At 44.0% G+C, this 18,912-nt stretch overlaps 2 protein-coding genes across 3 annotated transcripts in view; both read left to right on the forward strand.

The window, feature by feature from the left end:
- LOC141047235 (uncharacterized) overlaps positions 1 to 18,912 on the forward strand; it is a 376,268-nt gene that overhangs the window by 196,371 nt on the left and 160,985 nt on the right. The gene's annotated exons all lie outside the window — the stretch shown is intronic.
- The window catches only part of LOC141047227 (uncharacterized), a 480,556-nt gene that overhangs the window by 12,336 nt on the left and 449,308 nt on the right, over positions 1 to 18,912 (forward strand). Inside the window, exons 3-4 of the mRNA XM_073542181.1 lie at positions 4,825 to 4,973; positions 6,082 to 6,261. Of these exons, the coding sequence (XP_073398282.1) occupies positions 4,896 to 4,973; positions 6,082 to 6,261 (258 nt within the window). The 5' untranslated portion in view covers positions 4,825 to 4,895. The remainder of the gene's footprint in view (positions 1 to 4,824; positions 4,974 to 6,081; positions 6,262 to 18,912) is intronic.

Here is an 18,912-nt window from a genome sequence, read left to right on the forward strand (position 1 = left end):
CATCAGACCAGTGGAAATCTGTGATTTGGTCTGATGAGTCCAAATTTGAGATCTTTGGTTCCAACCACCGTGTCTTTGTGCGACGCAGAAAAGGTGAACGGATGGACTCTGCATGCCTGGTTCCCACCGTGAAGCATGGAGGAGGAGGAGTGATGGTGTTGGGGGTGCTTTGCTGGTGACACTGTTGGGGGATTTATTCAAAACTGAAGGCATACTGAACCAGCATGGCTACAACAGCATCTTGCAGCGGAATGCTATTCCATCCGGTTTGCGTTTAGTTGGACCATCATTTATTTTTCAACAGGACAATGACCTCAAACACACCTCCAGGCTGTGTAAGGGCTATTTGGCCAAGAAGGAGAGCGATGGGGTGCTACGCAGGGCTGTGGAGTCGGTAAGCCACAGTTGCGACTCCGACTCCTGGATTTTATCAGGCTCCGACTCCTTCATAAATGGCCAATTCATAACAACAAATTTACTGTTGTAAAATATTAAACATCGTGCTTATTCAGTTTCTCACCATCATATAAGTAATCAGACCACTTAGAGCAAAAACTACATTTATTAGAATACAATTAGAATATAGCAAATAACTTTTATAAACTTTTCTAAACTGTAAGTAAATATGCAATAAACACTTTTATGCAGTTAATAAGAAGAAATCTATAAATTTGTCCTCAGAAAAAGTATTGCCTCTGTCAGATCCTCCTTCATGGATGCCCTCAAATCTGATCTAATTATTTTGAGAGCAGAGAACAACCTCTCTACACCAACTTGTGTTGGTGGCAAAGCAGTAACCAATCGGGCAACATCTCTGACAATGTCAGGATACAGAGGAATCGCTTGTTGCACTGTTATTTTTGATGAACGGTCAAATTTCTCAATTTCTTTTAGTGCACATGAAAAATTCTGCTGAAATGTACTGGCTGTGTTCCTTGATGGGGATGACTCTTCTTCTATGCGGGAACGCTTTGCACGGTCCTTGTGATCCAAATATTTTTCGAAATTAAATTCTTCATCAGTTGATGATGAGGGTGAAGATGTGGCAGGACGACCAAATTCTTCTTGTTCCTCCTGACTTTTCTGCAACCCTTTCATCCTTACTGCTATTTCAAACAGAGCTTCTTTTCCTTTACTTAGCTGTTGATCATCTAGAAGAATCCGATGCATTGGGTCTACATAAACAGCTGCCAAAAGAATGTTATTTTGTAATAGTAGCTCCTCTCTCCGTTTCATTGATGTAGCAATGCCACTTGCAATTAACCCTCCTCTTTGGGACAGGCGAAACATCAGGTTCTTCCACTCCTTTAAGAAAATACCTGGAGTTAAGTCCTCTGCTTGTAATTTTTTAGTCACTGTAAATGGGTGCTCTAGCAATTTTTCCAGCTCAGTCACCTGATTCCACTGACTTTCATTTAGCGTCAGTTGAGGGTTAGCCATGTCTACAAGAAAGGTTTTCAGTTCAACCAAGCGCTGAATCATTAAGTAAGTACTGCCCCATCGTGTGGCTTGATCAATAATTGCCCCTTTTCCAGCACGTCTCTTCAAAATTGAGTCAACTTTAGGGGTTCTGGCAACAGTAGCCAATTTTCTCACCTTGCCAATCAGTGCAGCAGCATGTCCTTCTTGCAGACAGTCTCTTATAGCCAGCTGTAGCGTATGCACAACACAGCGCATGTGATGAATGAAAGAACATATTGACACAGTTTCAACAAGATCATCTAAACTATCATGTTGCTGTTCATCTGAAGCAACTTCAGTTTGCTCCTCAGTTACAATACTGTGTTCCTCTATTTCAAACATTTCTGTGTCTGTGGACCCAGAATGTTCTTCTAGCTGCTGGTCACCATCATTACTCTCATTCATTAGCTTAATAGTACTTATCATATTTGAAGCATTGTCAGTTACGACAGAAAGAACTTGCTCTTTTTTAAGTTCATAGTCTTGCAGAACCTTTTCCACCAAGACCTGGAGAAACTCACTGGTGTGATGAGCTTTGGTGTCTTTTACTGCCAATGTCTTGGTAACTATTTCATTTTTGTCACAAACAAATCGGACATTGATGGCAAAATAGTTCACTCTGTGACGTGTGCAGGCATCCATTTTAAGAAACAGAAAGCGTCCCTTGAGAGTTTTTTTAAGTTCTTCCTTTTGTTTAAAAGCTTCTTCGATTACTAATTTTCTAATACTCTCTCTCTCCAGAGAAACACCAAGCTTGCGGGCCATTTCCCCATTCAGACACATAAAAGCTGGTCGTGAAAATAATGAAATAGGCACACTATCCTTTACAACAAGCTCTATGATCTGTTTTTTAAATGTATCTACTGTCATTGTCACAGTAACTTTGTCACTGACAAAATATCTTGCAACTGATGGCTGCAAAGTTCTCTGCTCCTTTGTTTGGCTGGAAGAGCTGGGCACTGGTTCATTGGTTTGGATGCAGTCTTTCTCATCCACTGCTTTCAGTACTTCTGGATGAAAGCGCTGTAAATGTCTCTTTAGATTAGAAGCTCTGGTAGGAGCATTTTTATCTTTGCCTGAATATGCACTCATCTTGGCTTCACAGCATTTGTTTTCGTCTGGATCATTTGTCATACACTCACAGACATAATGTTTTCTATCTTGAGTGATGGTGAAATGTTCAAATACAGCTGATTTAATGTGATGCTTCTTTGACATTCTCAGGTTTTTAATTCTGCATTCACAATCCAAATGACAATTGTTTTTCCTAAAAACAATTGTACAAAATTATTGCCAGGTCGTACAACTGATATAGTGGTCAGTAATACTGTTATTATTCCTCATGTACTCACAGTTAACTGATGCAAAGTTTCTTGAAAGGATAATACTTCTTACAGTCTTCCTCTTCTGAGTAGCAGGCAGCTGTGAGATGCTTGGAAGACGCACACCTAGTATGATCTAGTCTAGAGGAGGAGCTTTACTACTAAGAATTTGCAACACATTTTCACTTTCAGTTTCATACATTGTAAGTAGGGGGGTTGGGGCAGCATGAGGTTAACCAAGTATAAGATTAGATAAGGGCAGTGGAGAACAGTGACACACAAGAAGTAAGAAATGTCTCTATCTCCAGCAGAACTGCTTATCACTGTTGTTCATAGTTTGATAGAACATATATATTTGAGTAACATTTATAAAATTCATATGAAAGTTCAATTATGAAATATTAATACATTTTTTTTTTTTTTTTTAAAGCTGGAGTCCGAGTCGGTACATTTCTACCGACTCCGACTCCAACCAAAACTAACTCCGACTCCGACTCCAACTCCACAGCCCTGGTGCTACGCCAAATGACCTGGCCTCCACAGTCACCAGACCTGAACTCAATCGAGATGGTTTGGGGTGAGCTGGACCGCAGAGTGAAGGCAAAAGGGCCAACAAGTGCTAAGCATCTCTGGGAACTCCTTCAAGACTGTTGGAAGACCATTTCTGGTGACTACCACTAGAAGCTCATCAAGAGAATGCCAAGAGTGTGCAAAGCAGTAACCAAAGCAAAAGGTGGCTACTTTGAAGAATCTAGAATATAAGACCTTTTCAGTTGTTTCACACTTTAATTATATAATTCCACATGTGTTAATTCATTGTTTTGATGCCTTCAGAATGAATCTACAATTTTCATAGTCATGTTCTATCTAAATATCTTGATTATTGGATCATAGAAATGATTAAATGTCTGATGTTCACATTGTACTACAATAAATTTTTCACTTAAATATAAGCAATATATGTGGGAGTCGTGGAGTCGCAGTCAGTGTAAGGGAAATTGAGGAGTCTGAGTCGCAGGTTTGGCTTACCGACTCCACAGCCCTAATACAAACGACCCAACTATGAAAGACGGGAACAAAGGAAACGTGTATAAGGCCCGGGGTCACACTAACCGACGCAAAATACGGTCAGTATTTTACATGCGTAATACGGATGAATGACCCCTAAACAGTGCTCCGTATGTCATCCATAATCAAGGTGTGGTCGCGTATTTTGCGCATCTAAGCATCCGTATGTAATCTGTATGGCATCCGTATGGTGAGATTTTCTCGCCGCCTTGCAAAATGGACATATAATGGAGCCCTATGACAGGGTTTCTAACAGAAACGAAAGAATAGATATAGACACATAAAATGTGTGTGTGTGTGTGTGTATATATATATATATATATATAATGCATTCTATGTGTCTACATCTATTCTTTTGTTTCTTTATTAAAACTGTCAGTGTTAGTTTACTGTATAGCGCACTGAATTGCCGGCTTTGCTAAAAGACACCGGGTGCGTATTTCTCGCAAGTCACATGTGTGGTCCGTATGTAATCCGTATTTTTTGCGCACCCATAGACTTGCATTGGCGTACTACGGCCGTAGTACGCTGACAATCGCAGCATGCTGCCATTGGCACGGAGCGTAGAATACGGATGAGAAATATACGGCTGGTGCGAGTGACCCCATAGAGAATCATTGGTCCGTGGGTAATGCGTGCTTTTAGCGCCTCTCACTCGGCCGTATTCCTCGCCAGTGTGACCCCGGCCTTACTCTCATAGTACGGGGCCTCCACACAGTATAATGTTCCCACAGTTATTTCAGGAAACATTCATGTAGACTGAAGATGAGTTTGAGAAACGTATTCAGCTGCCGACTCCGAGTGAGAAACTGTTTGTTGTCTGTGGGCTAAACTATATAGGTTTTATTAGTAGATGTAAAGAAGAAAGCTAAATACTGTAAATAATAAATCTCATGTTTTCCTTATTATCTCCAGTAATTGTATTATTACGCAGGATTTTTATGATGTTACATCGGCTCATCTTCTCTTTCAGGTCTCTACAATATCGGATCCTCGCAGTGAGGCCTTGTACGTAAGAATATTTTCCTGATTTACCCATTAAAGATGGATATGGACAGAGACAAGATGGCGGAGAGGATATTACACCTCACCCTAGAGATCCTCTTCCAGCTTACTGGAGAGGTGAGGCGGTTCTGATGACGTCACATTACGTCATTCTTATATATGATGTGAGGCAATGACCCCTGTTACAGCTAGGTTTCCCCCAGGATATGCACGGGGGCATATTGAAGCTATGGGAATGCTTTGCGGTCTTAGGCATAGTTGGGATTGCAATGGGGAAGCAGTGCCTGATGTCACAGGTAGGGGTTGCTGTGTAGTCTCCCCAGGATATGCACAGAGGTGTATGAAGGCCATAGATGTGCATTGCAGTCATGGGCGTAGCTGTGACTTTAATGCAGACTGATAATAAAAGAAAATGTTAGTTTTGGTGTCCAAGACGGTGGTGGGGAAAACCTGCTCTGTATGTTGTGTTTGAAACAGATTGTAGTATGATTGTGGTGCAGTCTGTTCCATTTTGGATCCAGGTTTTCCATGTGGCTGGAAGCCACAGGTTTTTGTGATGTGATAAAAGCCCTGCAGGAAAGGGTTGGAGAGATCTGAGCAGGTCTGAGTGAGTGCTTAGTGAGTCTCAGGTGTGTCAGGGCCAGAGTGAGGCCTCGCAACCCGTGGTGTACACAGAGATGCAAGTTGTCCACTATGACTGGTCTTGGATGTGGACAGTCTTGTGCCCGGAGGTGAATCGGAGGTAGATGTCCTGTGCCCAAAAGAAGACTGGTGTGTGTAACGACTGCAAAACAGGTGGATATGGTTCCCAGCTGCGATCCGTAGGATATCCTGGACTGTGTACGGCGGTGTGAGTGAAGAGACTGATGCAGCAGTGCAAGACACTCACGGGAACTAATCAGAGGAGAACTCAAGTGTGTAGTGCCTGCAACATGTAAGGTTGTGTGAATAGAGTCTTATATACGGCGCATAGACACCCACGGGAACTAGTCAGAGGAGGGCTGGCGTGTTTAGTGTCTGTAAAACGAAGGATTCCGTCCAATATATATATTCTGTAAATGGTGAAATGGATACTAATTATATGCACTGAAGTTATATGCACTTGTGTGGTTTGGACTTTTAATGCTGTGAGAAAACACATTAAAGAGATGATGACAGAACTGGAGAGGTGAGGACTCTGGAAATGTCTGTAGTGAGATTTATTAATGTGTCTCTCCATAACCAGGATTACACAGTAGTGAAGAAGACCTCTAGTGATCGCTGTCAGGACCCTGGGTCTGAGGGATGGGGAAGACCCCTGAGCCCAATCATGGAGCCTCCACCTCACCCCCTGATACATGAGGACATCAATGACCAGAAGATTCTAGAACTCACCTGCAAGATGATTGAGCTGCTGACTGGAGAGGTGACACTGCTGGGGATGCTGGGACATTATACAGTAACGCTATGAAGGGATCGGGGGATGACGGTATCATTGTATGTGTCAGGTTCCTATAAGGAGTCAGGATGTTGCTGTCTATTTCTCCATGGAGGAGTGGGAGTATTTAGAAGGACACAAAGGTCTGTATAAGGATGTCATGATGGAGGTTTCCCAGCCCCTCACATCACCAGGTAATAGAACTAAATACACACGGCCTATAATTATCTATATGTGAACAATTCAGTCCCTGTATTTGTTTCCTCCAGATCTATCCAGTAAGAGGACAACACCTGAGAGATGTCCCCGTCCTCTTGTTCCACAGGACTGTAAACAAGAAGATCCCAATGTTCCTCAAGATCATCAGGTAGATCTAGAGAAGGTATCATGAGATGTCCCCTATGATGTGTAGACGGCTGTGAAGGTCTTGTTCTCAGTCTTGTTTTGTGCACCGTCTTGTTTTGTGCACCAGTATTATATACTTGTGTAATGAGAACGGTGGAGATGGCAGGATTAGAGCTGATCAGAGATGTGACTTCTCCATCTGTCTGTGACTTTTACAATATTTGTTTCAGGGTGAAGATCTGACCCATATTAATACTACAGAGACATCTGTGAGGGGTGATGAGTGGTGTAAGGAGGAGATTCCTACATATGACTACCCAGGTGAGCAGTAACCACTGAATACAGAGAAGTCACAGATTCTACTCAGTTACCGGCTGTGGCTCCTTTATCGGTGGTGTTGTCCGGCCATATCACAATTGTGTGATCACCATTTTGCCTCTGGCCAACAACATCGTCCTCTGTTCAAAACTGTTCTAATGACTTTGGGTAATGAAGACCTTTTTTATAGAATTTACAACCTAGAGAATCCACCTACCCCCTGGTATTACCAGACGCTGACAGTTACCTGTCCAGATCTGTAAACTACAAAGCCAAATGACAGCGTATGTAGAGTGTCCTGACAAATTAGAAAATCACTTGAAGAAAAATTGTATGATGGACCTGTAAGAGAAAGCGGAGGGTAATGATGCTGTTGGCTTCCTAGAACCCTGATATCTTATTGAATGAATCCACCTTCTCTCTCATCTGTGCTTCTGAATGTTTTCGTATGGTCCCCACAAGACCAGGTCCAGTCTTTCTGGCCTAATTTGTTTTTTATGATCGACAACATTAAGTATGCAGTGAGAGCAAGTGTGAATTTCTGTACCATAACAACAGTTTCCCTTAATACTGAGTTTTTAATTTCTTTTTAAAACCTACTAACTTGAAACAGGGTTGTGATAAAATACATGAAACACATTACACCTGTGCCATGATATATCTCTAAGCTGTGCATGGTTGATGGCTGTAATATTCATTTAAAGGGGTTGTTCACTTTGATGCGGTGTTGTGACACGTGATGCCCAGCACCCACTCAGCGCTGACTTCACCTTCTCCTCCTTCGGACAAACTGAACATGAAGAGGAAGACAGAGCTGCAGCTCATTCCGGACTTCCTCTTTATGTTCAGTTTGTCTGATGGTGGGGACAGTGACGCCAGCGCTGATCGGGTGCCGGGCCTCACTTGTCATTCCACCGCATTACAGTCCCTGTGCAGCGAGTGCCAACACCGCTGGAACGGAGCCAGATTGGCAGGTGAGTATAAGCTTTATTATTTTATCGGGGACGAACATTTAGTTTAAGTAGTGCCTGTCCTAGTACTGGACAAAATCTTTAAGAAATAGCATAGATATGTGCTAAATACACTAAAAGACACTGATATATAAATTACTAGACGTCTATGTGTATGGCTGGGTACAGTAGTCAGGGGCACATGTACACTTAAGGAGATGATCAAATTGATAATGAAGCCATACTGTGTCTTGGATTCGTAGTGTGTTGGATGATGCAGAGTCAGCAGCGTTCCAGCCGGCTGCGCTGATCCTAATACGTGCTTGAAAAGGAAAAAGCTGTCGCCCTATGTCTGAGTGATGTCACTACACTGCGGGCTCTCTTCTATTGGAAAAAAGTGATATTATCCAACACATTACTGAGGCTTTGGCATCCTTCATCAGGGATCCCTTCTTTTTTGCAATAGAAGAGTAGATATGTGTGTATGTATCTACTGTGTATATATAAACTGCATTTCTACACGTTACGCAAGAGTGCAAGCAGGTGCGTCCGCATATGCAACTTCAGAACACTGACACACAGTGGTAGTGCCAGTGCAGTCATCAAATTTACGTCCCTGTAATATACAGTACATTTCTTCACTCCTGCAGGAGGTGTGTTGACATGGTTCGAGCCCTGGTTTCATGAATTCACTCCACATTATAAATTCTATTATGTTTTCAATCCCAAGTAATTCAGATTACTGCACAATCTCTACTGAAATGTGGGCACTATTACTTTCTCAGTGATATGACATATTACAGTGATGTCCCCCCCCCCGGGACAATGTAATAAATTAAAAAAAAAAAAAGTGTTAAAATAATTTATGAAAAATCGCTAAATAAATTTAAAAAAAAATTATTCTCCTTCCCCCCCATGACGGCACCACGGAGAGCGGGGAGATCCGCCCCACGGGGACAGGAAATCTACAGATAAAAAGGCGGTACCTCTCTCCCGCATCTGTTGGTTTCCTGTCCCCATAGGGAGCCTACAGACTTACCATCGGATGCCGGGGCCGACCAGTCTGAAAGCTGGCAGCGGGAGCCCCCTGTCTCAGCTGGGGCGGTTACCCGAGGCGCCACCGCTGGGGTCAGCGGGCCTCCAGGGTGTGCGGGGGGGGGAGAGGCGGCAGAGGCAAGAAGAACCATCATCTCCCAGGATAGCGTCCTCCTTGGCGGCCGGGGCAGGCGCAGGTATCCCCCACACGCTCTGGCTGCTTGGGGAGACCACTGGGGGGGGTCCCTTGGGTGATACCGGTATCCGATCCTTACTACAGATGCAAGCCCCAGGGGGTGGGGGGCTCACTGGGACAACCAGGCAGGAGTGCAGTCTCCTGGAAGGGAAAATGCTACACATAGAACAGCTAGCAACAGGAGCAATTACATGTACAGTAATGACACTCAGGAAGGCCATGTCCTTGCTCGGCTCAATGACAGCCTGCCTACCAGCTGTCCAGTGGGCCCAAGCTCATACAAGAGATCTCCAGTGGGAGATACTAGAGGAGGAGATTTCTCTTCACGGGAATTTAGAAGGGCAGTTAGACATCTCACCCGTAACAGCTCGCTCTCTACAATGGTGGACGAAACCATCCAACCTATCCAGGGAAGCCAGTAGATCCAGGCCCATGTCTTCCCTAAACGCCCCTCCCTGGATCAAAACTTGGTGCTCTCAGCCCTGACCAAGCCCCCCCTTTGAGCCTTTGCAGGAAGCACCACTAAAATTAATATCTCTCAAGACCTCCCTCTTGATAGCCCTCACATCAGCCCGTAGAATCAGCGACATCCAGGCCCTGTCAGCCTTCCCTCCATTTACACAGATTCTGGATGACAGGGTGGTACTTAGGATAGACTCAGCCTATCTGCCGAAAGCGTCCCGATTCCACAGAACTCAGGAAATCTCCCCTCCCCTCCTTTTGCCCCAATCCCAAAAACAAGGGAGAAGAGACCCTGCACACATTAAATGTCAGGAGATGCCTAATGGAATACTTAGCGGCCACCAGGGAGTGTAGAAAGGATAGGTCTCTTTTTGTCTGCTTCCAAGGTCCAAAGAAAGGGCGAAAGGCATCAAAGAGCATGCTGGCAAGGCGGATAAGGGACGCCATCACCTTGTCGTACTTGTCACAAGGCGAGGACATTCCAGGCAGAATAACAGCCCATTCCACAAGAGCGGTGTCAACTTCCTGGGCAGAGAGAGCAGGCGCCTCCATTGAACAGATATGTAGAGCTGCTACTTGGTCACCGCCTTCAACTTTATTCAACCACTATCGGCTGGACCTAGCCACCTCCAGAAGGGTGCTGGAGCAGTAGTCCGCCCTAACAGTCTCTGCAATTTTCTCCGTGGTGCCGTCATGGGGGAAAGAGAAAATACTTACCATTAACGGTATTTCTCTGAGCCCATGACGGCACCCGTATATTCCCTCCCTACACGCGGGGTGCGCACTTATTGTAAATACAGTTTAGTCAAAAAGTCACGTGGTGTCTCCTCTACGCAGTTTATTGATTATAGAAATTCCTTTTTCTTAAAGTGTTGTGTTAGTATTAGGCTGAAGTTCCGCTCTGTAAAACTGATGCGAGAGAGAGGTACCGCCTTTTTATCAGTAGGTTTCCTGTCCCTGTGGGGCGGATCCCCTCTCTCCGTGGTGCCGTCATGGGCTCATAGAAATACCGTTAACGGTAAGTAACTACGATTTTTGGAAATAAAAAAAAAAAAAACAATATAAGTACACATTTAGTATCGCCGCGTCCGTAACGACCTGCCCTATAAAACTGTCCCACTAGTTAACCCCTTTAGCGAACCCCTTAAAAAATAAAAAACAAAGCAAAAAATAATGCTTTATTATCATACCCCTGAACAAAAAGTGCAATAACGCGCGATCAAAAAGACGGCTATAAATAACCATAACGAGCCGTCATACAGCGTCATCAGCGAAAAAATAAAGTTATAGCTCGCAGAATAAAGCGATGCAAAAATAATTATTTTTTATACAAAATTGTTTTCATTGTATAAAAGTGCCAAAACATCAAAAAATGACAAATGCGGTATCGCTGTAATCGTACTGACCCGAAGAATAAAACCGCTTTATCAATTTTACCGCACGCGGAACGGTGTGAACGCACCCCCCCCCCAAAAGAAATTCATAAAATGCTGGTTTTTGGTCATTCCGCGTCCCAAAAATCGGAATAAAAAGCTATCAAAGTCACGTACCCGTAAATGGTACCAATAAAAACGTCAACTCGTCCCGCAAAAAATAAGACCTTGCATGACTCGGTGGGTCAAAATATGGAAAAATTATAGCTCTCAATATGTGGTGATGCAAGAACTATTTTTACAATAAAAAGCGTCTTTTAGCGTGTGACAGCTGCCAAACACAAAATACCGCCATAAATAGTAAATCAAACCCCCCTTTATCCCCCCTTAGTTAGGGAAAAATAATAAAATAAAAAATAATGTATTTCCATTTTCCCATTAGGGCTAGGGCTGAAATTAGGGTTAGGGGTGTGTTGGGGTTAGGGTTGGAGTTAGAATTGGGGGGTTTCCACTGTTTGGGCACATCATGGGCTCTCCAAACGCAACATGGCGTCTGATATCAATTCCAGCCAATTCTGCATTTAAAAAGTCAAATGGTGCTCCTTCCGTTCCAAGCTCTGCCATGCACCCAAACAGTGGTTTACCCCCACATATGGGGTATTAGCCTACTCAGGACAAATTGCAAAACAACTTTTGGGGTCCAATTTCTCCTGTTACCCTAAGGAAAATAAAAAAATTGGGGGCAAAAATATAATTTTTGTGGAAAAAAAAATTATTTTTTTTTTATTTTCACGCCCTGGCGTTATAAACTTCTGTTAAGCACTTGGGGGTTCAAAGTGCTCACCACACATCTAGATAAGTTCCTTAGGGGTTCTAGTTTCCAAAATGGGGTCACTTGTCGGGAGTTTCAACAGTTTAGGCACATCAGATGCTCTCCAAACGCGACATGACACCCGCAGACCATTCCATCAAAGTCTGCATTCCAAAACGTCACTACTTCCTTTCCGAGCCCCGACGTGTGCCCATACAGTAGTTTTCTCCCACATATGGGGTATCAGCGTACTCAGGACAAATTGGACAACAACTTTTGTGGTCCAATTTTTCCTGTTACCTTTGGGAAAATAAAAAAATTGGGGACCAAAAGATCATGTTTGTGGAAAAAATATGATTTTGTTCTTTTCACGCCCAGGTGTTATAAACTTCTGTGAAGCCCTTGGGGGTTCAAAGTTCTCAACACACATCTAGATAATTTCCTTGGGGGAGGTCTAGTTTCCAAAATGGTGTCATTTGTGGGGGGTTTCCACTGTTTTGGCACATAAGAGGCTTTCCAAACACGATATGGCGTCCGATCTCAATTCCATCCAAAAAAGTCAAATGGCGCTGCTTCCCTTCTGAGCTCTGCCATGCGCCCAAATAGTCGTTTACACCCACATATGGGGTATCAGCGTACTCAGGACAAATTGCCCAATAACTTTTAGGGTCCTGTTACCCGTGGGAAAATAAAAAAAAAAAAATTGGACCTGAAGTAATTTTTTTGTGAAAAAAAGTTGAATGTTCATTTTTAAACATTCAAAAAATTCCTGTGAAGCACCTGAAGGGTTAATAAACTTCTTGAATGTGGTTTTGAGCACCTTAAGGGGTGCAGTTTTTAGAATGGTGTCACTTTTGGGTATTTTCTATCATATAGACCCCTCAAAGTGGCTTCAAATGTGATGTGGTCCGTAAAAATAAAATAGTGTTGCAAAAATGAGAAATCGCTGGTCAACTTTTAACCCTTATAACTTCCTAACAAAAAATATTTTGGTTCCAAAATTGTGCTGAAGTAAAATAAACATATGTGAAGTGTTAAGTTTTTTTGTGTGCCATATCTCTGTGATTTAAGGGCATAAAAATTCAAAGTTGGAAAATTGCGAAACTTTCAACATTTTCGCCAAATTTCTGTTTTTTCACAAATGCAAGTTATATCAATGAAATTTTACCACTAACATGAAGTACAATATGTCACGAGAAAACAATGTCAGAATCACCGGGATCCATGAAAGTGTTTCAGAGTTATTACCTCATAAAGGGACAGTGGTCAGAATTGTAAAAATTTGCCCAGTCATGAACGTGCAAACCACCCTTGGGGGTGAAGGGGTTAAAAAAAAAAAGGTCTCCATTACCTCTTCCAAATGCCCGAGATCTGAATTGAAGACACCTCAGCTCTACACTATTATAAAAAGTTCTCTTTAAATACCTAATATTTCTTCTTGAAACACATCTGGCCCTAAGGCTGTGTGCACACGCTGCGGATTTTGCTGCGGTTCCGCAGCGGTTTTGGCCGCTGCGGACCCGCAGCAGTTTCTGCTGCGGTGTACAGTACCATGATTCCCTATGGGAATCAAAAACCGCAGTGCAGACGGTGCGGAATTTTCCGCGCGGATTATCTGCGGTTTTCAATCCGCAGAAAGAATTGACATGTCAATTCTTTCTGCGGATTCTCCTGCGGTTTGCCATCTCCTCCATTGAGGAGATGAAAAACCGCAGGGCAAAACCGCAGAGCAATCCGCAGGTAAAACCGCAGGTATTTTGACCTGCGGTTTCACCTGCGGATTTTACAAAATCCGCGCGGATGAATCCGCACCTAATCCGCAGCGTGTGCACACAGCCTTACTATCGTTAAGATTGCCAAGAGCCGCCGAGCTTTGTACTCTAATTACCCCACAGAGATTTCACCACTAGTTACTCATTTTTTACTGATGAAGATTGTTGAGTTAGACAATAATTCATTTACTGAAACGATCAATCTTCAATTTTCGACTACAGTAGTTAGTGTCCAAAATGCTCTGATTTAACCATTTCCCGCAGCGGGTCTTGTGTTCCTAATCAGACTCAATTTTCCTAATCTGAGTGTCACTTTATGTAGTGATAACGTTGAAATTCTTCACAAAGGATAATAGTAGTGATGAGCGAACGTGCTCACCACTACTCGTTACTCACCCAAGTATCACTGTACTCGGCAAGCACCGAGCATTTCTGGGATTACTCGGCGTAAACTCGGGTCTCCACCCAGCATTTTTGGCCTTATTTAGAGACCCAGTCACCATGCAGGGATTGTCTGCCAGGCACTGTAAATGTTAGGGTCGGCGGAACGCACCAGATATAAAAGGAGGTGCGTTCGCCGCCCGGGGTCCACCGTGCGGTAGATAAGACCGCTGCTGGACAATGGCAGATACGCTAGAAGATAAAGTATAGCGCTCGGGTTAACGTCACCCGAGAGCCTAAGACCGGCCCTGTTCAGACACAGAGACGTCTTTATGTAAATAGGATAAAGACGCTGGCCCTGTTAACCTCACAGGGTAACCAGCGGATGGCGTCGCAGCCGCGAACACCAATGGCTGCTGCTACTGCAGCGCGGCCGTGACTGCAGCCGCTAAGCGTCGGTGCCGGAGAACCGGACACCCGACGGACGCTAGTGTAGGTGCGGTAAGCACATGGGCGTGTAACTTGCCACAATCTGGCGCTGACTAAACCGAAACTCTGTCACCATTCGTATTATCAGAGGGAAGGGGTTTCTTAATAAGTCAGTCACCAGTCCATGCATCCATCACCATACACAGCATAATATGCTACACTAGCGCATGGCCGTGCCGCCATGGGGGCTCTTTATAGCCATGCGCTTCCGGGACCTTCCAGTACCCTGGAAAGGACCAATCAGATCTGACGCAGGACCTGAGCATGTGACCCCTGCTCTCCAGTGAGAGATCACCTTGCGGGCATGCCCAGTAGCATGGCTCGAGGACTTGGCCTCTGGAGCGGTTCCCTGCAAAGCAGGTTGCGCTACCATTGCTGCACCAGAGGTGGCAGCAACATCCAGACTATCAGAGCGAGTCTGAGCAGCAGGCCTGGCTCGCCGTGATTGCTGAGCAGCACCCGGAGCGGTCGGAGGAGAATGGGAGACCGCTGGATGTCTGGCTCTGGATTCCTGCTGTACAGTGTCAGGAATCCGACTCCTAACAGTAATGCCACAGCCATCTTTGTTGCAGTGATTGGCTGGCCGCACAGCATCATCAGGGGTATAAGAGACCGGAAGCCGCCCTGCTCAGCGCATTCAGCTCCGGATTAAGATAGTGTAGGGAGAGCTGCTGCCGATATAGGGTCAGAATTGGGGATTTATTAGTCAGTGTGGGGTCTACCATCCTAAAGTACTCAAATCCAGCTAAAGCAACAATCCTTCTAAGGATTAATTCCGGAGTATATAGGATGCAGTGTTAGGTAGGCAGGGGAGTGTACATCGCTCTATACATATCAGTGCAAGGCCTTCAGGCACTGTATGTGAGTATATAGATCATTGCATACATCAAGAGGGTCCATTACTGTTTGCTGCTGCCTATAACATATATTGACCGTATATACCTAGCCCCAAGTATAATTGGCTAGGAAACAGCAATCCAGAGCCCTTTCTTTCTCCATTTGCTTTTTGACACTGCACAATACAGCCAGATCCTTTTCCTAGCACAGCATGAAAATCCAGCAATTTTAAAGGGGTCCCAAAAATCACTTAAGTGTGCATGTGGTACGGTAGAGTAGAAATTTTTGAGTGTCTTACCCAATTTCTTGACACCATTTTGCTGAACCTCCCCCCCCCCCCCCCCCCCCCAAAAAAAAAATACAGGCCACATTTTACATTGTGGTATATCTGTGACACGCCTCATACATCCGTGTGCTAAAAAATTGGTCATTTTAGGCCTAAATTATTATTATTTTTTTTTTTTTTTGCTGTCTGTCACTCTAGTTATATACAGCACTATTTTGCTTTATTATTTTTTTTAAAAGAAAACAGGCCCCATATTTGGCAGCTTGATATCTCCGTGCCAGGCCTCATATATCTGCGTGGTCCAAGTTTCGCCATTTTAGGCTGGTATTCCAATGTTTTTCCTGTCTTTTACTCAAGTTATATACAGCACTATTTTGCATTTAAAAAACAAACAAAACAGGCCACATATTTGGTAGTGTGGTATCGCTATCAGATGTCTGATGTATTTGTGGCCTACAAATTGTGGCAAGTCAGGCCTACATTCCACTGTATTTGCTGTCAGTTACCCTATTTCTCTACACTATTTTTGGGTAAAAAAAAAATACAGGCCACATATTGAACAGTCTGGTATCCTGGTGAATATACTTCTGTTTCAAGTTGTTATGGCTACTTCATGACTGTCTTAAATGCTCCAACTACTACCACATCATCATCTGCCTCAAGGCAGTCACTGTGCAGAATGAAAGTCTGACAAACCATCACCTACTAATACTGAACTGGTTGGACGATGACGTGAAAAAGGAGCCCCTGCATTTTTTTATAACAGAAGCTAGAGATTTTGACATTTCGTCTGCATTTCAAGAGGTGTCAGTTGGAGATCATGGTGGTCGTAGATGTGACTTCTACACTACCACCCGAGCTGCCACCTCTCCACCACCCTAGGTGCCGCACCCCCGACCTTCTGTCTCTTCCTCATTGTCCCGTAGAATGTAAGTCCTCAAGGACAAGGTCCTCTCCCCTCTATACCATGGTGCTATATAAATAAATACTATAAGGGTGTTTCCACTAGACAATCCATCCAACATGTTATTGAATCAAAATCTTGTTTTTCTGACAACTCTGTTCAGCTGTGCACAAACTGTCAAATTGGTAGCTAAATCCCAGTGGGTCTGGGCACAGTGTCATGTTGACTACAGTCCCCAGATGTTCCTCTAGATCCCTAATCTCTCCTCTACTTTACCAGCATGATGAATTAATAGGAAAAGCACATGGTAATGATGGAGCTGTTGCTTTCTTGCCAAAGAGACTCAATAAGATCAATGAGGTGGTTAGCCGCACATGGAATAGAGAAATAGTAAAGATGACAATTAGTTTCACATTTGAGTTAAAAGACACTTCACCAACTTGCTTTCACTTTTACAACATTATATTCCAAAGCCTTGAAGAAAAAGATGAATATATTGTGAAGCAAATAGGTATGAATAATTATCACCGAAATGATGTTACATAGGTTGTGTATGTTCTGACTTATCAGTGGGGAATTGATTTACCACCGAAACTTTGAAGTATGAGACTAGTGTCATCTTGTGGATTGATATGAGCCACAAAGTCCTTCAAAGTGAAACTGTTCTGGATGTAATGTACAATTTTCTCTTGAAAATTGGAAGAACATGCCTTGTATGATGCTTGCATTATTGAACTGATTGGCCAGATATGTACGGAGTCAGGATGAACGGGCTACGGGTACCTTTGCTGCGTCGGGTCCGGAACTGTCAAGGCTGTGTCCCCTGTTTCCCAGGGGAATAATAATATTCATTTCTATAGCGCTGACATATTCCGCAGCACTTTACATTTCAGAGGGGATTTGTACAGACAATAGACATGACAGCATAACAATCACATAGATTATAACAAATACCAAGAGGAATGAGGGCCCTGCTCGCAAGCTTACAGTCTATGAGGAAAGAGGTAGACAACGAAAGGTGGGTGGTAAGTTTCCCTAATTGTTTGGACCAGCCATAATGTTAAGTGTGTAACAGTACAGACAGAGGGCTAAAAGATGCATAAAGCATGTGGGAACATGAGGGGAGCCTGGTTATGGTAAAACTTTTGACTCTGCCACCCAGGGATAGATTAGGTTAATGTGTGAGGCGGTAGGCCAGTCTGAATAAATGCATTTTCAGGGCACGCTTAAAATTGTGGGGATTGGGGACTAATCGTATTGACCTGGGAAGTGCATTCCAAAGAATTGGCGCAGCACGTGTAAAGTCTTGGAGACGGGAGTGGGAGGTTCTGATTATTGAGGATGCTAACCTCAGGTCATCAGCAGAACGGAGGACGTGGGTAGGGTGGTATACTGAAACAAGGGAGGACATGTAGGGTTTTGCTGAGCCATGGAGGGCTTTGTGGGTGAGGGTAATAAGTTTATACTGAATTCTGGAGTGGATGGGTAGCCAGTGTAATGACTGGCACAAGGTAGAGGCATCGGTGTAACGATTGGTGAGGAATATGATCCTGGCTGCAGCATTCAAGACAGATTGGAGAGGGGAGAGTTTGGTTGGAGGGAGACCGATTGGAAGAGTTACAATAGTCGAGACTAGAATGAATAAGAGTTTTTGCGGAGTCAAAAGTAAGAAAAGGTCGAATTCTAGAAATGTTTTTGAGGTGCAGATGACAAGAGCGAGCCAGTGATCGAATGTGGGGGGCAAAGGAAAGCTCGGAGTCAAGTATGACCCTAAGACAGCTGGCATGTTGTTGGGGACCACACACGGAAATGGCAATGTCGGGTATAGGTACATTAGTAGTGGGAGGAAGCACAAGGAGTTCAGTCTTAGACAGGTTCAGTTTCAGATATAGTGAGGACATGATGTTAGACACAGCGTTTAGACAATCTCCGGTGTTATCTAGTAAGGCTGGCGTGATGTCAGGAGAAGAAGCGTATAATTGGGTGTCGTCAGCATAGAGATGATACTGGAAACCAAATCTACTGATTGTTTGACCAATAGGGGCAGTGTACAAAAAGAAGAGGAGGGGGCCTAGGATTGATCCTTGAGGAGCCCCAACAGTAAGGGGAAGGTGAGAGGAGGAGGAACCGGCAAAAGATACAATAAAGGAGCGGTCAGAGAGATAGGAGGAGAACCAAGAGAGAACGGTGTCCTTGAGGCCAATGGAACGGAGCATAGTGAGGAGGAGCTGATGATCCACAGTGTCGAATGCTGCAGAGAGATCCAAGAGAATTAGCATGGAGTAATGACCATTTGATTTAGGGGAAGGAATAGGGCAACGGACAGGCCCCCTTACCCAGGAAGTGGGGGCGTGTTTAGACAGGGAACCTGGCCGGAAGCTGAGGGGGAAAAAAAAATGCAAAGCAGGAGTGAGTCCTCAGCTGAGAGCGTGTGAGCAGCAAGAGGGGGCAGTGCACTACGCGCCCGAAGCTCCAAACTA

The sequence above is a fragment of the Dendrobates tinctorius genome, unplaced genomic scaffold, assembly GCF_039654945.1.
Source record: "Dendrobates tinctorius isolate UK_male_01 unplaced genomic scaffold, ASM3965494v1 ptg000126l, whole genome shotgun sequence".
In the NCBI taxonomy this organism is placed as follows: Eukaryota; Metazoa; Chordata; class Amphibia; order Anura; family Dendrobatidae; genus Dendrobates; species Dendrobates tinctorius.